Source organism: Amaranthus tricolor, chromosome 6 (genome assembly GCF_026212465.1).
Source record: "Amaranthus tricolor cultivar Red isolate AtriRed21 chromosome 6, ASM2621246v1, whole genome shotgun sequence".
Lineage (NCBI taxonomy): Eukaryota > Viridiplantae > Streptophyta > Magnoliopsida > Caryophyllales > Amaranthaceae > Amaranthus > Amaranthus tricolor.
In genome coordinates, this window is record NC_080052.1 from 24,262,046 (window position 1) to 24,281,670 (window position 19,625).

Consider the following 19,625-nt stretch of genomic DNA (forward strand, 5'->3'; position numbering starts at 1 on the left):
GATGTCAAGGGAGGCCACTGTTGGCATCTTGAAGGTACTGTAGTGCAAAATATCGAGTCTATCATCGTATCATGACCATATTGTAAATGTTACTTAGCTAATTGTGACCAAAATATAGCCAAGACAACCGCAAAACCTTTTGCACCGTCAACTAAAGTCTTCTTGTGATCGTTTTTGTTATTCCTACCGAAAATGCTTTCTTTCACTATGGATGGAACAATGGAAGAGAACACCAAATTATAAGACGAATAAACAAAGCAGAGGTAGAAGAAGCTTCAAAGAAAATCAAGCAAAGTAAACCATTGGTCTACACCCAATAAAACTGTATGGGGGTGCAATGCACTCCTAGTTTCCAAAAGATAATATAAAATATGATATTTTTTAATAAAAAAATACATAATTGTATAAGAGATCAATTGCTAAATAGATAGTGAGTATTTTTAAGTGTGAGAGATGAACTGTTTGAAAAACCTTTTAAAACTTGAGAACTTAGAGATAACAATTTGTTATGATTTAGGAAGTTTTCTTATCAATGAAATGTGAGTGGTAACTTCTATAATTTTTCTAAAAGCTTTTGTGATAGTTTATTGTGTTGATGTGTCAATAGCGAAACGTAGGGTAAAAATTAAGGGGGGCAAAGCTTTGAAAACTTGACTATTTAGTTTTTAAATATTAACTTAATCATTATGTAATAGTCAATATACAATTTTAAGGTGCCTTTATTATACTTTTCAAACCTAAAAATACTGCCATGCTTTTCAGCCTAATATCTAAGAAGGAGCTCATTACCTATCATAGGCGTAACAAGAAGGGAGTATTGCTGATGGCATGTGAAAGGCTTGTGCAGGAGGGGCCGTCACAAAATATCAACAATTTAGTTTGTTTTGCAAATTGTAATTAAAGAATTATGATGATTTTTGAAGGGTATCTTTGTAACTGAATGCAACAAGTTATGCTTGTTAGCTATAAATACGAGAATGTAATAAATCAATCATCACCTTGAATGATAATTGATTAATTAACTTCATTAATGTATAAGATTCAAAAGATTTGTGTATATCAACAAAAACAAAGGGAATAAGCAAGACTTTTTCAACCACAAAAATATCGGGAATTAAGCATATGATTTAAATCATGAAGTTATGGGAGAGGCTAATAATACATTAGATGATGCTCATGCATTTTATTTTTGAAAATCAATCTAGTGGTATGTAAGGACTTAGGATGATGACACATAAGCTATCCATTTGATGCACCATATATGTAGTATTATAAGGTAAAGAAAAATGATTTACACATGAATTTATGGAGAAGGTGTATCATATTTGACAAAGTACAAAAGTATTTAGGTGTAATGGGTTACAAAATATGTCAATTTCTCATTCAAGCTCGTATGTCAATGTCCAAGATGAGATAACAAGGGTTATTCAGGGAGAATTTCTACAGTTTATGTTGATCGTCGATGACATCGTATTCGTGGTATTCGTGGACGAAAATAGTGATAGGTTAATCCTAAACTAGAGGTTTAGATACATACATCAAAGTCAAAAGGGCTTAAGCTAAGTCGAAATAAGACAAAGTATATGGAATGCCGCCTAGGCGTGTGGGATTATAATAGAGCTGTTGTAAAGTTATATATGAAGGAACACCTTCCAAGTGAGTGTATCAAGTAACTTGGCTGAAATTTTTTTGCAAGAAAAGACATACTAATCTAGATTTTAAGCATGGATCGAGTGAACACAGCTCAAATAGAGAACTTGCGACCAAAATATTTTTCGACTGAGGTGTGCCACTTAGGTCAATGGAAAATTCTTTATAAGTCATAATGAAGTGATGATTGGAGGAAGATTAGGATAGTTGAGATGTATATGTTAAGATGATGAGTAAATATACCAAAGATAGAATTAGAAATGTAGACTTAAGAAAAGGTCTTGGAGTTGCAGATACTTTAAAACAAAATGAGAGAAAATGATTTGTGTTTGTATGGTCATGTGCAAAAAGGATCTAAAAATGCTCCAATTAGCGGTGAGGAAGATTTGAAATTTGAGGAGCCTAGAAGAGGAACAATTAGACACAATCTGACTTGGATAACGAGATTGCAGTATTCCATGAAGAATTGGAATTTATAAGAGTATGTGACAATAGATAGGAATAAATGGTAGAGGATAATATTTGTATATAAGCATTGGAATTAATTTTCTTGGTTGTATATTTGTATCAGGTAGGTGCGAGTAAGTTTTAATGTTTGTTAGGGACGATTTCCGACATTGATTTGTTTTGGTTCATGTAATCGGCTCTATATTGTCCGGATTAAAGCTTTGGCATTGTTGTTGTTGGTTGTTTGCCCATGCAATTTGTAATTTTGTGTTTAGGCTCGATTTACATTTCTATATTTATATTTTATTTTGTTTTTGTATCTGAAGTTTAAAAAATTTGGTGCTGAAACATACCTACATCATGGTACCTTTTGTAATGCAGCTGCAATGGCTAAGTGATGCAGATAAAGAAGCTCTTGAGTTGATTCTTAAAGCCGCTATGATAATTGATGATATATTTTACCAGCAGGTCCATACTTTTTTACATGCAGTTATAAGTTGCTTAGATGTCTGTTTTTGAGGAATGCTTGTGTGACTTTACATTTGTTTTTCCGATGTCATTCAAAGCTTGCATTTCTCAGTTTGTACTAGTCTAATTTTTTTGGAAAGTGTGAAGTTCTTTCCATTTGAAGTAATGCCATCTTGTTTGGGCTGACAGATACAAATCTGTTTGAGTCTGTCCAATGTGGTTGCATCGAGTATCCAATTCCGGAGGTGCCTAGTATGGGTGATAGAAAACTTGTTTTCTATTTTTTCCTTATAACTTCTAATGCTGGAGGATTCTAAGGTGCAACTCTAATTGCCTCGGAGTACCTCTAGTAGTTTTAAACTAAACTAGCAATATTTTGTGTGATTTTTCTTGTAAACATATGGCTTAAGGGAATGCTTTGAAGCAGCAGCATTCATTGAAGTTGAAGTCCTTTATTTTTTCAGTGTTAATTTATTGTTGATAAATCTAATAAACCTGTAACACAACTGAATAGGTTTGAGGGGTTATGCTGCTTATGACCATAGAATTTTGTATGGATGAGAGGGATGGCCTAGAGGGGTCTACCCTAAAGATCTAGAGTCAATTTCGTTTTGTAATCAGGTTGAAAAATATAATATTAAAAGTGTGTCCACATATGTTTCTTGGGAAAAGAAGGTAGGTAGACTGGTAGAGAGATTTAGCGAGTTAAAATATGGAGTTAACTGCAATATGTTGTGACTCTAGATTGGGTTGTTACAGTTTTTGCTCAGTAGATGTTTGGTTCAAGATTTTGGACTGGTGTTTGGTAGGCTTTATTATTCTCATCAATTCTGATAGGGGCTCCAACTCCAAATTACCTTATGGAGCTGGAAACATGCCTACAATTGAGTTTCGTTCCACACTAGATTCAAAGTTCAAAAGTTATTACTGGTCATCCGTGGACCGTGGACATATTTCTTGGATAAATTTGCTTGTAAAGGTTGTAGAGACCTGCACTAATTAAACCATTTAGCATCCCTGAAGGATGGTTTGAGGTTCATGATGAAAGAACTTTTTATTTCTCTAAGTCACTTGGAGACTTGCTTGAATTTAGGAGCTCCGTCAATCCACATTCCACACAATGTTAATAAAATCAAACATATGAACTATTCTTTTGCCATGCTTTCTATCTATAAGGATATTTAAACTTCTGATTCTTAAATTATGTAATGAAAAGAACAAATTAATGTGGAAGAACAAATAAACCCTGTAGGCAATTCCTTCTTTTCCTAACTTGGCCTTTATCTAAGCGAAGAATGATTGGGTGCGAAGCTTGGACGCCAAGCAAAGAAAGACATGTGGAGTTACACAGGCTGCAGGTGAAATTACTCATTTTCAACTCTCTTCCAAATGATGCCTATGTAAGAATCATTTCCATGCTATTCAGGTAACGCAAAGCCTTTCTTGCCACCTTTGAGCATTTTCTACTAAGAGATACTTCCTTGTACTTAGTAACCTTAATCTAGCTTCGGACCATTGTGGCATCATCTCCAGTGATAACCTCAAAGTTCATCTATAACATCACTTTTTTGTCTTTCCAAAAATTTGTTCCAACATTATGGCTTTTGTATTTACAATTTGTTGGATGCTTCCAACTCTTCCTTCACAGCCTCTCTTGCTTTCTTGTGGTGAAGACGCCAATGGTACTCCACAGAACAACTTTTTTCCTTCTACCTTTCAGTTGTAGCTGTACTCTTTTGTTTCTTTTCATCCCTCTTTTTCCAGATTGTCTTCTTTTTCTTTATTGTTACAATCTTATAAAATGTATTTCCTTTAATAATAATTTAGTTTTCACTCTTTTTGTAATTATTCTACTATATCTATGTCTATTTATAGGAAGTCTGGTGCTTTGCTCCACCTAAATTATTAATTGAAGTTTTTAATTTTTCAAAAAGGAACTCTGCCTTATATGAATTATGATAAGATTTAATTGAATTAAAAGTAAAAAATTGAATGAAATCTGTTCCATAACTGAACTAAACAATTTGAATAGGATAAAGATCCCATTTTCAGGCCTGAACCAAACAGGTTAAGTTTTGTATGTTTCAATCCATAACACCCTAACATGAGGTTCCAGTTATATACATTCCAAAATTTTGTACCAAACACTCCCTTAGTAAGTGCTTCCGCAGACAAGTAGGGGTATAGGAACCAGGAGAAGAGAAGTTTTATGAAGTATACTTACCTTTTTGCTTTTGCTCAGTGTTATTTTTTATTTTTTACTTTTTTTTTGTGTGTTTTGAGAATTAATTAAGATATGTTAGGAAGACGCCAGGGTGGTTGCTCATGTACGAAACGTGGGTTTGGTTCAAAGAACTTATGCCCTCATTTTTTTGTCTCTCGATGTTAGAAATTATTACCGATATCCAGAAACTTCAAGTCAACACTTGGCTCCTGCTATAACTTGAACTATTGTGACAAGTCTAGACTATCTTTTGTATCTGCAGGTTAATTTGTGTCCTAGTTCACTATGAGTAGCCAGTAGATTCATCCTCCAGAACTTAGTCAATAACCTAGCTTTTCAATTTACTTTTATAAGCCATATGAACTTGTCTAGTGGAGTAATATTTCACTGAAATAAGGTGACAACATTTATTTCTTGAAAAAGAAATAGTTTAATCTCTGTTTAGATAGATTTCAAATATAGATTAATGCATGATAGTTCAGATTTACTTGATTTAAGCCAACTATTACTTCTTATCAGCTGTTAAGTGGAAAACTTGGCCATGCAAACATTGGTGGAAATCTGGTTTTTGCTGTGTTATAGTGCATTTGGATTTTGTATTTTATGTGACACTGTATTTGTGCTGAGAGGCTTAAGTTCTTTGTATTCTATTGTGCAGGTTTGTGTAAGCAATCCTGCTTTAAGAGATTACTTAAAGGACCATGTTGATATTTCTCCCTTGAACAAGTTGAAATGGGAGTACTTTGCTATTAATAAAAGTCCATGGTAAGTGCTAGTGTTCATTAAATTATTGTAGAAGAAACTAACCACTTTATCTGGTGTAACTTGCAGTGCAAATAATTGACAAAAATTAGAATCATATAGGGACACAAAAGGTGTCCACGAGAGATGCTTAATTCAAATTTCAATGAGCTTGATTTTACAATTTTGCCATGTTTGGAACAGTTGTACATGCTTTTGTTGTGTTGCAAGTATTGAGCTTTGTTTGGTCTCAGCAACACAAATATTGAGTTTTGTCGGACTAACAATTTTCACATCCTTCAAAACCTTACAAATAAAAGTAGAAAGAGGAAAGCATTTTGAAATCGGTGTTATTTCTAGGTGAATAAAAAAGGAATGACAAATGAATTACCCTACCAAACCGATACTACCAGCATCATAAAGGTGTAAAAATCGTACTTAGGCCCTTTTCAAGGGATATTTCTTGGTCTTGACCGAAATTTGCCTGTGCAACACCCGCCTCCAGCCCCATTACTGCAGAAACTGACCTTTTTGCACTATTTACTCATTACAAATCATTTTAGAATGTTGGTTGACCTGCAAATCCATGCTAGTCAACCAAGATAATTGATTGATACTAACTAATCCCGAAAATAAATTGTAATATATTTAAATATTGGGGATGCACGTTGGGGCCTTGGGCTTTATGGTGGTATGGTTGTTTTTTGTTTCTTAGGATATGTAGATTCTTCTTTATAGTTGATACCATGATCAAGAGGAAGATGTTAAAATTGTTGTATGATTTTAAAATTTATAAATCACTTCAATAATTGATAAGCTCTTATCATTATCATTGTTTTCCATTTTATTATTTATGACAGGTCGTCCCTAGATGAAAACCAGGCCTTTTTAACTACAGCTGATTCTGCAATTAAATTGCTTCCTCATGCCACAAAACCAGTGCTCGACTGGAAGGGCCTTGAGTACAGAGCTGCATTTCCTCTGACGAAACCACCTGGTGCAAATTTCTATCCCTCAGATATGGAAAAACTGGTACATGATCTTTTTATGTTGATGTGCAATTTATAGCACCAATTACCAAAAGCTTTGAGATTATATGCTATCAGCATACTCTTCTTTGGGACTTTTCATAAGGTGTCAATGTGGTTTAAGGTACTCTTATAGTTTGAAATATGGACGAGGCACTTGTGAGATTTGAAATAAATTCACCAAATGGCCCTAACTAATAAACATGAAAATTTGATGTGAAAAGTCTTCAAATTGTTGCTTTCTCTTTATGCCAAATCTACAAAAACTCTCGTTCCCATCAAGCAATACTGTAAACTTGCAATTCTGTTTCCCATTACTTTTATCTCTCTCTCATCTAGTCATTTCTACTCAAACAATTACATAAAGCCCAACAATAAGTTTGATAAATTAAATATTGAGGAAACCAAAATATTTTTGACCACTAATTATTTCCTCATGCAATGCCTTTTGTTTGGGTGAAATATTTTATCATAGGGTATTGCATGCAATATTTTTTAAACTCATACACATTGGGCATTGTTTGAAACTATGAGCATGCCTTACAGATTATTTGAACCACAATTGTACCTCATGAAAAATCCCTTCTATTATATGAAACTCTAAAGGAAATAAATACTATGCCTATTGGTTGTAATATCAATTTTTCTGTGCAAAAGGTATAACTTAATATGGTTTGATACATGGATGAGTATTTAAGAATATATATATACATGTTGACTTGGTTGTTGAAGGATTCAGAAACATAGAGGGTCTTCTTTTGTAGATTTTGTTTGCATTACATTTGCTTTGTTAAGCACAATAAAGCCAATGCTACACGGTGGAAAGAGAATCCTTAAATAAGAACAAAGAGGGCAATAGAGTATCAATCCTGCTGTATTTTGTTAAGAGAAGCTAAATAGAAGTGGAGGAATCCTGTCGAGTAGTACGACTACCGATTAAAAAGTAAACTAATTGTCCCACAAAACCTCATGAATTAGCCTGGTTTCCGTAATTTCAATCATTTACTCATTTCTCTTATCCCATAACACCCAAAGAATGGCTAAGCAAATATTTATTTGTAGAAGTGTGTACTTTTGCCTCTCCATTTTGATTAAATCATTTTTCTGACCAGCAGATGAAGCTCATTGTTACTCAACAATCCATTATTCCAATTCCATTAGTGGCTCCCACCTAGGTAGGGTTTGAAGGGAGGGGGGGTTGGATGTATGCAAACTTACCCTTGTAAGTGATAAGTAAGTGGTTGTTTCCTAATGACTCTTGGTAGCAAACATCATGTGCAACTTCATACACAAAGAAAAAGTGCACATAATTCAAAATGAAGACTTATTGATACTCAATAATTATAAATTGTTTATTCCATACTACTACTAGAGGTTGGAAGAGTGGGAACGTGTAGAATAGTAATATTTCTGTTTCAGTTCATGATTCAAAAGAATGATGATGTCAGAATATAGGCATTTCCTTGGTCGTCTGTGCAAGGTCCTTTACCTTCTTTTAACGTTCAGAATAGGCTGCACACGTAGTGGCTTTTCCCTTCTTTGAGCCTCTTTGAACAATTCTCTGTGCAATAATATTGTTCATCCACTTTGATTATTAACAGAAGAGGGGGATGCATGGGGTGAGTCGTATAGGCAGTTCAGAAAAAGTGACCTTAAAAATGAGCTCCACAAATCTCTTTTTCTAATGATAGAGGGTAAGTACCTTAAAAAAGAAAAATGTTGGTTTTTATAGATGAGTTTTTGTTATTTGGTCTTTCTTTTTATTGTGGTCATTTGTTTTTTTCACGTTAAATAATTTCCCAATTACTATTTTTTTTCTTTTTTCTGGAAAGAACAAGCAGTCTAGCAGAGTCTAGCATAGGTTGTCATTGATTTTAAGCTTTTGTAATATTGCTTACTAACTTCATACAAAAGGAAGTTTTTAATAATATTCCTTCTTGACAGGAATTTGAATTGTGGAAAAATAGTCTGTCTGAGGATGAAAAACAAGAAGCAATGGGTTTTTTCAATGTTGTTAAAAGACGCAGTGGAGTTAATTTGGATGCCCATATTGATGGGGGAGACTGTGCCGTATCTGTTCATGATCTTTACTGTGTACCGTTTTCTGAAGAATATAGGTCTCACCTCAAAAAAGCTTCAGATTTGCTGCATAAAGCAGGGGGACTCACTAGTTTTCCCAGGTATTTTCTGTTCATATATCCTTTTTTACTCCCACATTAATTTGTTTTGGTTCATATAGCCGACGGCGACTGGTGATACCATATGTTGAGATTAAGGCTTTGATATTGTTGTCGTTGTTATTTCTGTGATTAAACGATAAATTTTCATGTGCTGCCTTTTGAATTCTCTGATTGTTGTTTGTTGGTTGTAGCTTGAAGAGGCTGCTGCACAGCAAGGCAGATGCATTTCTTTCAAATGATTATTATGACTCTGACATAGCTTGGATGGAGTTGGTATGTGATTTTTGTTCTTCAACACATTGAATGTTTAGTACCTGGTGCTGGAAAGTCTCTGCTGGATGCTGGTGTCTAACATCCAGTAATCTTCTTTTGTCCATGTGATTGATAACTTGATAATTACCTTATAATAAAATAAATTGAATGCTTTTTTTATACATTAATTTTTCCTCGTTTACGATGTCAATTAAATGAAAAGGTAAAGGATGATGTAGTTATGAATTATGGAGTAAGTTGACTACTCTTTGTGCGTTATACTACAAATTTTTGGTTGCTAGTAACTGTTTTATTGCATTATGCAAACCTGCAGGGTGTCAATGTGATTTTTACATTATAAAATTTTCTATTCCATAATACATTATTTATTTTTCTTTTTATGTCTCTGGTATTTGATTTTTTTCATTTGATGTTAATTCTAGTGGTGTTGGGTGGGCTGAAATGTTCTTGAGGCTGGAGATATCTCAAATAAGAAAAAAGTTCCACGATTAGTGATTAGTAAGGTTCTGATAAGAAGTTCGTTGTACTCAAGAACCTATGCATGTCATATTTAAAATGGCACACTTTGTGAAGCTCAACGGGAGTTATATGAAAGAGAAGGAAAATTTTCCACCGATTCCCTATTGGATGCCAAATTCTATCGATTCAAATTGGCAAATTGAATACCTTTACCCCAATCAAATTCTAGGCAAAATATTGAAAAATGGACAGCTAGAATGAGCGCTATGATCTTATAAAATATATCCTTGCTTGAGTTGAATTGTGGTCTCCAATTCAAGTGTTTTGATGTGACTTGAGGATATTTTTCCTCTGGTTGGAAGTTCTTTTTTATCCATGATAATAGACTTTCCTTAAAGAGAAAAAATCAATTATAAGTCATTTCGGCATTAATGTGCCTTGTATTTGAATGATAGAATGGATGTGAACTTGTTGTACTCAGTATGTGAGAGTTTCAGATTACACAGAAAGAAGATTAGTAAGAAAAAGAAAAGAGAAGAGAAGAAGAAAATGTAAAGAGGTGAAATGCTTGTATTATGTATAAGAGAGCAGTGTACTCCCCTGAGTTCTTAGAGTGACTCAGTAACTCCTTAGTGTAAATACACTCCAAATTTTGTACTACAAGCATGAAAGAAATCTAGCCCCCCCCCCCCCCCCCCCCCCCTTTTCATTATATAGCATTGTATTATGTACTAGAATGCCCTTTAGTACAGCTCATCATATTATGAATAACAGAAATATTCTTGCATAACCAATTTGCTGCCAGCTTTTCAATTCTGTTTTGCAAGTGCTCTATTCCTTCTAGAATATACTTGAGTAATGGATGGCCTAGCACAATCCGGATGCATGACAGAACTTTTCAGCAAAGGGTTTTGGTTTTGGTTTTGAAAAAGAAGATAAGTGAAACTCACCTGTTTTAGATGATATGAGTTGGGCGTTGTTCTCTACACCGTTGCTGAACTGAACTTAAATTTGCTAAAGGGAACATATTTTTACAGTTTCTCTCGGATTTTTCTTTGCAGTTATAATTTTTACTGAATTGGACTTGATTTTTATGCATAAGTGACATTAGAGCAGTGTAATGTTCTTGAAGGTGAGGGATTAGGGTCTTAGTATGACCTATTCTCTGTCTTTCATGATTCAAAAAGTATAATCAGGCATTTCTCAACTTGTCGGCTTATCAGCCTTTGGTCTTTTGCTTATTTTAAATGTATGTTTTGAACCTTTGAGTAAAAATTGTGAAATCTTCTATTTGTTTATTAAATTTATTTCCCCAAATGTAGGATTCAAAGCTGGATGTCACCATTGGCCCTTATGAGACCTATGAAGACACACTTTTCGGATACAAGGTAAGCTACTGTGCGTATTTGCTTCAATGAGTTTTTCAAAGATCAATATGTAGATCGCGTATCTCGAAATTGACTAACAGTTGGATTCTAGTGGAACAGTTTTTCATATAAAACTTATGAGATGAAAATTTGCATCTCGTTAAATAACGCTAAAGATTTTTTAGAAGATATTGATCTATCTTGTCTGCTTCTATAATCATGGCAAACATTGTTTCACCTTGATGAAAACTACATTTGGTAATATCTGATTTGAGGCTTTTCTTATACCCTTTCATGGTCGAAGCTGCTGATGTGTCATGATTACTAATCAATTCGTTCGTGCCCTGCCCCTAAGTTCTTGTAGCACTATCTATCTTATTTTTCTTCCCACCTTAGGAATCTTGTCCGTATTATTTTGTTCAAGTGCAATTTGCTTTTGCTCAATCATCTGCAATGTAAACCCGCTGGAATGGAAAATTTTCAGAAGAAGAGCTGTTGCCTCAGCTTTTTGTTTGTCTTGTTATTGTAGCCACGCATATCATGGAGGATGATGTATGCGGTTAAATTTTTTATAGTGGGTTAAAGATTAAAGCTAAAGAGAGGGAAATAATAAATAAAGGTTGGTAGGAATGTAGGACAAACACTGGTAGTTGATGGGACCAATAAGTGGAATATTGGGAGCTTTATAGAGGAAAGAGTATCCAAAATTAAATAACATTTTTAGAGGGACAAATTAAAAAGGACCGACAAAAAAGGGACGTGGAGATCAGAAAAATGACTGATAAAAACGGTAATAGACAAACAAAATGGGACAAATGGTGTATATTAGCATTGCTCAAAGTGCATTAATTGTAACATGGTAATGTTACTGCCAGGTCTGATAGTTCATGATGCGCAAAATCTCTAGAACTTTTTTGTCAGATAGATTGGTTCTCACGGTTCTTATATGAGGATGGTTCTCACTAGAACTTTTTTCAAATAGAGAAAATAATAATTTTCTTCGTACATAATACAATTAGGGACAGAAGCATAATTATTTTTCTGGTTTGTCTTTGTGTCACTATTGTAAATAGAGGCATCTTTAACCTCGCTCCCGTATTTTCAAGTAAAGAATCTTAGTGTGAGATTCTAGAGTCCATACCTAGGCACTCATATCTATGTCCAAACATCATGTGGTTGGATTTACAGCATGTCACCTATTTCTTTTTTTTTTTTCAATGTTTTTGTTTCTTTATGTGCTTTTCTTAGAATTAAGTCCATTGGCTATAGTGATGATGCATTATGTTATGTGAGAGGAGTAGTGGGGTATCTTGAATGTTGATGAGTGTTGAATTTTCTAGTTTGTTCCTTATTTTTCAGGCTACATTTGAGGCATTTATTGGAATTCGAGATGACAATGCCACGGAAAAGCTTAAACTATTTGGTGATCACCTATTGGTAAATATCTTGATGAATTGTCAAAACTACCTTTTATATAGCAGTTTTGCAATTTAGCTTGACATTAGTTGAAGAGACATAAGAAATTGCCTTCATTTTATTTAAAGTTACTACTTTTATGCGACTTTTAATTGTATAATACTACCTGTATGCTGAAACAGCTTTTCTTGTGAGAAACCATCTCTCAGAGAGACGACCTCAAACATGAAGCTCACATTCTTATTTCCTCTTAAGTTGTATTGATTGGGATATTTAGCCCATATATGTAATGCATCTCTCGGAGAGACCGTTTCTCACAACAATTTGTGATGCTGAAAAATGACCTAATTGGACTCTCAGTCCATCATACTGATCCAAAGTGTCCTCTGGGTTGTAAGCATCACCATTTCTCCATTGATTGAGAAATTAATGATCAATGAAGTTCAACTAATGTTATTTTTATAAAAATTTTCAGCAGTAATTAAGGTGCTATTTAGGTCGCAACTTGTGAACAGTTGAGTTGGAAACTGTTGTATGGAAGCCTATATTTTGTGAAACTAATAATGGTGCTACCAATTGTGTCTTTCTTTGAGCCTTGTACTCACTGACAAACATTTCAAAAGTGGCTGATTTTTTTTTTTTTGACTTTTATGTTTGGTTTTGTAAGGTTTTGGAGCAGAATCTTCCAATGAACGACTCATTCAAATCTAAAGATGTCTCACCTGCTCCAATTCGTGTCATCCAACTTCTTTACAATAGTGGGGTATGTCCTTCTCATGAATACATAAAATTATGCATGTAGTCTGTTTTTGTAACTAGAACTTGAATATACTCTGTAAGGTAAAATTTTATTAACTCAACAAATAACACCATGATGTTGTCCTCTTTCATATCTTTGTCTCTACTTCAGTATAAAAATATATATGACCTAATCTAAGTCATGCCTGATCTTTTTATATTTGTTTCAAATGTACATAATTTAAAATCATTTATCAAAGGCATTAGTGGCTGTGCATGTATCTTGGACACTGAAAGCAAATGGAACAATTAAGTGTACAATATGATATATCTTATAACCAATAACAAATAGTTTTACTCACTTTATTCTTTTGTTCTTTCCCTTTTCACTTTTCATGTTTACTAATGCACATTTTATGTCATCAATTTGTTTGAATAAATAAGTACAACACAACGCACCATTTCCCCAATGCCAGTAAGTGACTTCCACTAATAAGAGTTTGGGGGTCGGATGTATGCAACTTTAACCTTGTAACAATGTAGAGGTTGTTTTTATTTGGATATTAAACATCATCTACAACTTTACGTAACTAAAAAATGCACATGGTTTAATGAGTTACTTCACTATATAATCCATATATTCCAGAATAGGGACGGAGGGAGGTTGATGTGTACACGTTCATTTGACCCCACTTCAATTTAAAATTTTTCCAATAAATATTTAAATATTTCAAAATATATTTAAAATATTTGTTTTGAATTGCAGTCCAAAATTTAAAAATTAAAGCGAAATAGCTTAAAATATTCTAATTTAAGATAAAAACTCGTCAAGAACTATTAATGGTAAAAGGGACCGTTAATTCATACTTTTGCTAGGTTCTTTAATTTAATTTAATCAGCCTGTTAGATTTTTTTAATAAAATAAAACATGCATTGAATTTTAAATATTTTAGATTTTACTTTATACTACATTGACTTTAAAATTGACTTTAGTTTCAACTTTTGACCCCACTTAATATAAATCTTAGATCCGCCACTGTTCCAGAACCAAAGAACTACAACAATTTGGCTTCATTGATAACAAACTTAATATCTTTAGTTCTGTATTAGTAAAAAATATAGAAGGTTAATATTCGTTATGTTGAACAAAAAGGGATGGAGAGAGTACTCATCCGAATGAATCAAACAAGACCCCACATTACTATATATTTTTCTTATGAATTGCAAATAACCTAGTAGATGATCTTCACTTACAAAGAGTGTCCATATTTTAAGTGGAAGAACCAAGTATTACAATGATTGTTATAATAATTTACTTAAAATCTAGTTATTGTACTAGTAATCATGCATATGAGGTTATTAATATTTTTTAAGAATAGTAGTATTACTCATAAGTCGATAAAAAGAAGTTGACGAGAAGAAATTTGTAATGGTTGATCTTTAACACCTTAAATGCCTGATGAGGTATCTAAATCAAAATTTGAGTTTGGTTGGTACAACTTATACATTATTGCTAGAATCATTTAAAGCATGTTTGTGGGAGCATTGCTTCATAATAGTTTTATTGCAGGATGTGAAGGGACCTCAAACTGTTGCATTTAATCTACCAAATGATGAACGGATTGTGAAAGATCGTGGCACTTCAATGGTTATGCTTAAAAATGTCTCTGAGGCAAAGTAAGGCTTCAAATACTAACATTTTCTTGTTTTGTCGTATGATTGTTACCTCTGTTCTTGCTATTTTTACGTTATTTTGCTATTTGCTCTTAAACTTTTGCTACTCCTAGGTTTGAGCATATTCTTCTTCCGATTGCTAAGGCATGCATATCAAAGGAACAACAGGATCTTGTTGACTTCGATTCGTTCTTTACTCATACAATTTGTCATGAATGCTGCCATGGAATTGGTCCTCATAGCATAGTGCTCCCAGATGGCCGCGAATCAACTGTAAGATTGGTAAGTGTGAGAAGGAGGTCCTCTCAAATAACTACTATTTCCCTGAATTAACAATGTGTTTCAACTTTCAAGACAATCAATGAATATTGAGAATATACTTCCTCTATTAAATATATTTACAATTACTCTACGAGTAGCATGTGGGAAAATAAAGAGTGGGAGAGAATGGAAGAAACGTTTAAGAGAGAGAGAGACAGAAACTTAAAAGGTGAAGAAAAGGTGAAAGAAACACTTCGTTGTAAGAGGAATAAAGTGAAAGTGTAAAAAACCTTTGTAAAGTGTAAACATCTTTCCGATGGGAGGTGTAGAAGACTAGTACTGAGCGAGCATGATTGCGAATTTTGAAGGCTGTATCCTAACAGTGGTCTTTTGGAAATTTTATTAGATGGCTCCAGAATATGTATTACTCTGCCATCTAAAACGGTAGAAAACTTGTCAACCAGCCAGCCTGAAAAGGAAGGGGTAAGGCCTCCTTTTTTTAGGGAGGTAGAAGGTAGAAGTAGCACAAACCACTGACCCCACCCGCTTAAAAGTTTCTTGTTTAATCAGAAGTAGCACCAACCACTGACTTGTGAAAGTTAACCGCACATGCTGACCACACTCTCCATGGTCCTTGAATGACCCTGGTTCCTTGTTAGAAGTTTTTTTTTTCTCCCAAATGAAATGGCAGTTCTGATACACTTACTCTAGGTATTGTTTTGGCCCTTGATTTTCTATTACTTTACTCACTTAATCGATCTATCTTTCTTGACCAATGATTTTGATTGGAGTACTGCTAGGGCCAATAAAGCACGAGCACTTTCAAGTACCGTCACGCGTACCTGATACGTCTTGGGAATGGATTTGGAGGGCCACATCTAATGGCTACGATAAGGAGTGATAGGGTACAATGATAGTTTTTTGGGACATTTCAACTTTCAAGGACAGCGTTGAAGGCTCACATACGTACCCTATTTAGGGTTTTTAAATTCAAGTACCCTATATAGTTTGTCCTATAAAAAGAAAAATAAAAGTTTAACTTAGTGTAGCACTCTATGGGGGTTGTAGATTAACCCACAGACCAACACAAGTCTTTTCCGGTGCACTTTGGCCTCTCTTGTGTGCACTTTGAGAACTTCCATGGAGGTCACATATCCTAAGAACACAGCACACTTAAGTGAGAAGTTTTTAGCAAATGAACTTCCTTAAAAAGAACATCACCTTATTGATGTATGTAGTACTATCAATCAGTCACACCTGCAGTTAAATGAGCACAAATCTCAACCTATAAGAGGCATCACACGCAATGAAAAAAAGTAGGACAGAATTCTGTTTTCCAGCTGGGCAATACAGTAACTAAATTTGTTATGAGTGGAAGAGTTTGTTTTAGAGTTTGTCATAACAGTCTGTTATAGAGGAATTCTAGAAGAATTCTGTAATCAGTTTGTTAAGCCTGAATTACTAAAAATATATTGCCTGTAATAAAGAAAGGCAGATATGATACCCATGAGCTGCAGTGCTCGAGTTCTGCCATTGTTCCTTCTTTTTCTGAAATGTTCATTTTCTCATTACCTTAAACCCAATCAATCTGTCTCACAATCCTTTTAAAGCTCCTTTGTTTCCTTTCTGGTCTCAACTTGGAAATACCCTTATGATGGGTGTTCTGTTCCCTATCTCTATCTCTTTTAAGTGTATTTATCACCCAACCAACGTCCTCTTTTTCTCTCTATATTTGAAGTATGAGAGGCAGCCCGTGACGAAGAGACAACTGGAGAGTCTCAATTTTTTGGTCTCGAAAGAGAGAGATAGAAAGTAAAGTTGAATTTTCAAATCTTTATTCTCTCCTTCCGTTTTTCTCCCATTCATGTGAAAAAAAATAAACCCCTACCCATGAAAGAAACAAGTTTCCTCTTTTAATGAGCTAAAAGTCTACCCATACATGCTTATTCCAAACAGAACTTTACAAATGATTTCTGAGTCCAACAAAATCCATGCTAGTTCCAAAGATCCTATAAGGCGTATTTTCGCAGTTGGAGGATTCTCTAAATTTCAGTTCGTTGCTTTGAATGTAATGGTCTATTGGTCGGATTGAGCCAAGATTGGTTGGTGTTTGTCCTTGAAAAAATTCCAAGCTGTTCAGTCTCATTTTGGACAGTTTAAAACCTTAATATGTCACGATAAAACTTGTAGGAGAAATATTAAAAGCTCTACGCCATAGAGATTTTATTGCTTCCTTGTAACTTGTGAATACTTGATAAATAGTTAACTGTTTCCTTGTCATGCAGGAGCTACAAGAACTACACTCAGCATTAGAAGAAGCGAAAGCTGATATAGTTGGCCTCTGGGCTCTTAATTTCTTCATCAGTCAGGTTGGTGACCATCAATTTGTTTTTTGAAGCTGTTAGCTTTCATCCTTTGTGATACTTAATGTTCTTCTTACCAAATTTTTGTTACATGGGATTGCATATCTATTTCCCACCTTTTTGTTGGGTTCCTCATATCTCCGAAAATAACTGTTTTAAAACAGTTGAAACTATTATGCACCATAATTTTTCAAGCTGACTGAAGAAAAAGGCTTCACTTGTGGCTAATTCCCAAGCCTTATGCGTCGTAAAGTATGCCTGTTAGTCTGCGTTCTACAATTGGATGCTTGTATTGACTCTCTTAATAAATAAATTAAAGTCTTACCTATACACATGCCTTTCTGAAATATTTTGGTTTGTAACCTCATTCAGCCTTGTGAGCTAATGTGAATGATTGAACCAGGATCTACTTCCGTCAACTTTATCCAAGTCTATGTATGTGTCCTTCCTTGCGGGATGTTTTCGCTCTGTACGTTTTGGATTGGATGAAGCTCATGGGTAAGCAAGCAAGGCAATGCTTATAAACCAATTTCATTTTTATGTTTTTAAAATGCAATTTATTTTTGTATATTCTTGATATGCATTGGCCTCTTTCCAGGAAAGGACAAGCACTGCAGTTCAATTGGCTATTTGAGAAAGAAGCATTTATTTTGCATCCTGATGGAAGATTTAGCGTGAATTTCGACAAGGTTTGGTTAGGTCTATTGATTTGATGAATGATTCCCTCTATATTACTCAACAAAATCCCAATTTATGAGGGAGTTATTGTCAAAACCAAGGCAAAATAGGATGTTTTTTTGTGTTATTTTGAAGTGTTAACACATCTAAAATCCTTGATTTCATTAGTTTTGTTGATAAAAATTGATACATTATTCTGTTGATTAAAAAGGTTAAAGATGCAGTCGAGAGCTTGAGTTCAAAGATTCTTACCATACAAGCTACCGGTGATAAAAATGCTGCTACTTCACTTCTTCAAGAGTATTGTAAAATTACCAACCCATTGCGACTTGCATTAGACAAGTTGGTATGCCTTGAGGTATGGCTTTTTGAATTTTATTAAAGGGGTATTTAATTGATGATTGATATACTTTGGGATAAATAATTTGGGATAATGTCTATATTGAAACCTTAAATTGGTATTTTTAAAACTGCTTGTTGAGGAAGAAAGTTGAAATTGAAGACAAATTTTTTTGATTATTTTCAAAAAAAGGATAGGCCTTTCCTTAGGAAATAGTCGTACTGTTTTAAACTTCATTTTCCAACCCCGTTCTCTTGGCACATAATATTTTCTTACCAACTTTTTTAGTAAAATTTCCTTGGTACTGTGTTAATTGCTTGTAATCCAAAGCACCTTACATTGACTGACACTGGAGGTGGTTAAAGGGGTGGGGCAGCCCATTGGGCTGCAGGCTTGGTGCCGCTCATTACCAGGGCAGGTCGTTAATGGGGCAGAAAATTGATTTTATGAAGCGTTTTGTTTTTCTTTTTATGTATGAAAAGAATGATACATGAACTCTTGACAGATTTAACCTTCAAAAAAGTTTTGAAGCTGTTGCGACAATTTTTCCTTGTTTTCATCATTTAAGCTGGGAATTTAACACTCGCATTTGATCGGGCTGACAGGTACCAGTTGACATTGCTCCTAAATTTAGCGTTGCTGATCAAATATGCGTGGAATAGCCTGAAACATACAAGTCTCATTAATCATTTGCCGCACAATTTCACTTCAAATGTTTGGTGACCTGACAGGTCACTATGGGAGCGTGGGATTTGTGTCTCTCAACAACGGAGATCCATTTGATGGAATCTGATTCTGAATCAGATCGTAAGAGGTTGTGTCAACTGTTGGGTCATTCTTTCTTTCTTCAATGAACACCAATAAACAAAATCTCTGTTTAGATTTGTGATTTGAGTGGAGGCTTTTGATCAGAATTCAGATGTATGCTCTAATTATTTGACATTTTCAATTAATAACTTGTATATTGTCATATCAATAAAATGGATGTTATCTTCAAGTAGCACATTTGGTTTTAATTGATTGGTGTTATCAACAAAAGTACTTCTATATTTTCTGTAACAACCGTTTTTTTTTAATATAATAATAATAATAATAATAATAATAATAATAATAATAATAAATAAATAAATAAATTTCAGAAAATTAAATAAAAATAAAATAAAATAAAAAAATATAACTCCCCATTAACAATAACTTCCCACTTCTCCCTATAAACCTTAAAACTAACCTCACTTACCTATTATAAATTAAACCAATTACCCTTAATTTCATTCACATTATTACTCACACTTCCTTCTTTTCCTACAAATTACTTCCT

The 19,625-nt window shown here is 34.0% G+C and overlaps 1 protein-coding gene across 1 annotated transcript in view; it reads left to right on the top strand.

The window, feature by feature from the left end:
- Positions 1-19,310, top strand: part of LOC130816062 (nudix hydrolase 3) — a 31,314-nt gene extending 12,004 nt beyond the window's left edge. The window contains exons 7-21 of the mRNA XM_057682643.1: positions 2,479-2,565; positions 5,448-5,554; positions 6,391-6,562; positions 8,503-8,738; positions 8,930-9,011; positions 10,793-10,858; positions 12,197-12,274; positions 12,921-13,016; positions 14,562-14,668; positions 14,779-14,947; positions 17,212-17,295; positions 17,693-17,787; positions 17,888-17,978; positions 18,179-18,325; positions 18,913-19,310. Of these exons, the coding sequence (XP_057538626.1) occupies positions 2,479-2,565; positions 5,448-5,554; positions 6,391-6,562; positions 8,503-8,738; positions 8,930-9,011; positions 10,793-10,858; positions 12,197-12,274; positions 12,921-13,016; positions 14,562-14,668; positions 14,779-14,947; positions 17,212-17,295; positions 17,693-17,787; positions 17,888-17,978; positions 18,179-18,325; positions 18,913-18,969 (1,674 nt within the window). The 3' untranslated portion in view covers positions 18,970-19,310. The remainder of the gene's footprint in view (positions 1-2,478; positions 2,566-5,447; positions 5,555-6,390; positions 6,563-8,502; positions 8,739-8,929; positions 9,012-10,792; positions 10,859-12,196; positions 12,275-12,920; positions 13,017-14,561; positions 14,669-14,778; positions 14,948-17,211; positions 17,296-17,692; positions 17,788-17,887; positions 17,979-18,178; positions 18,326-18,912) is intronic.
- The last annotated feature ends 315 nt before the right edge of the window (positions 19,311-19,625 follow it).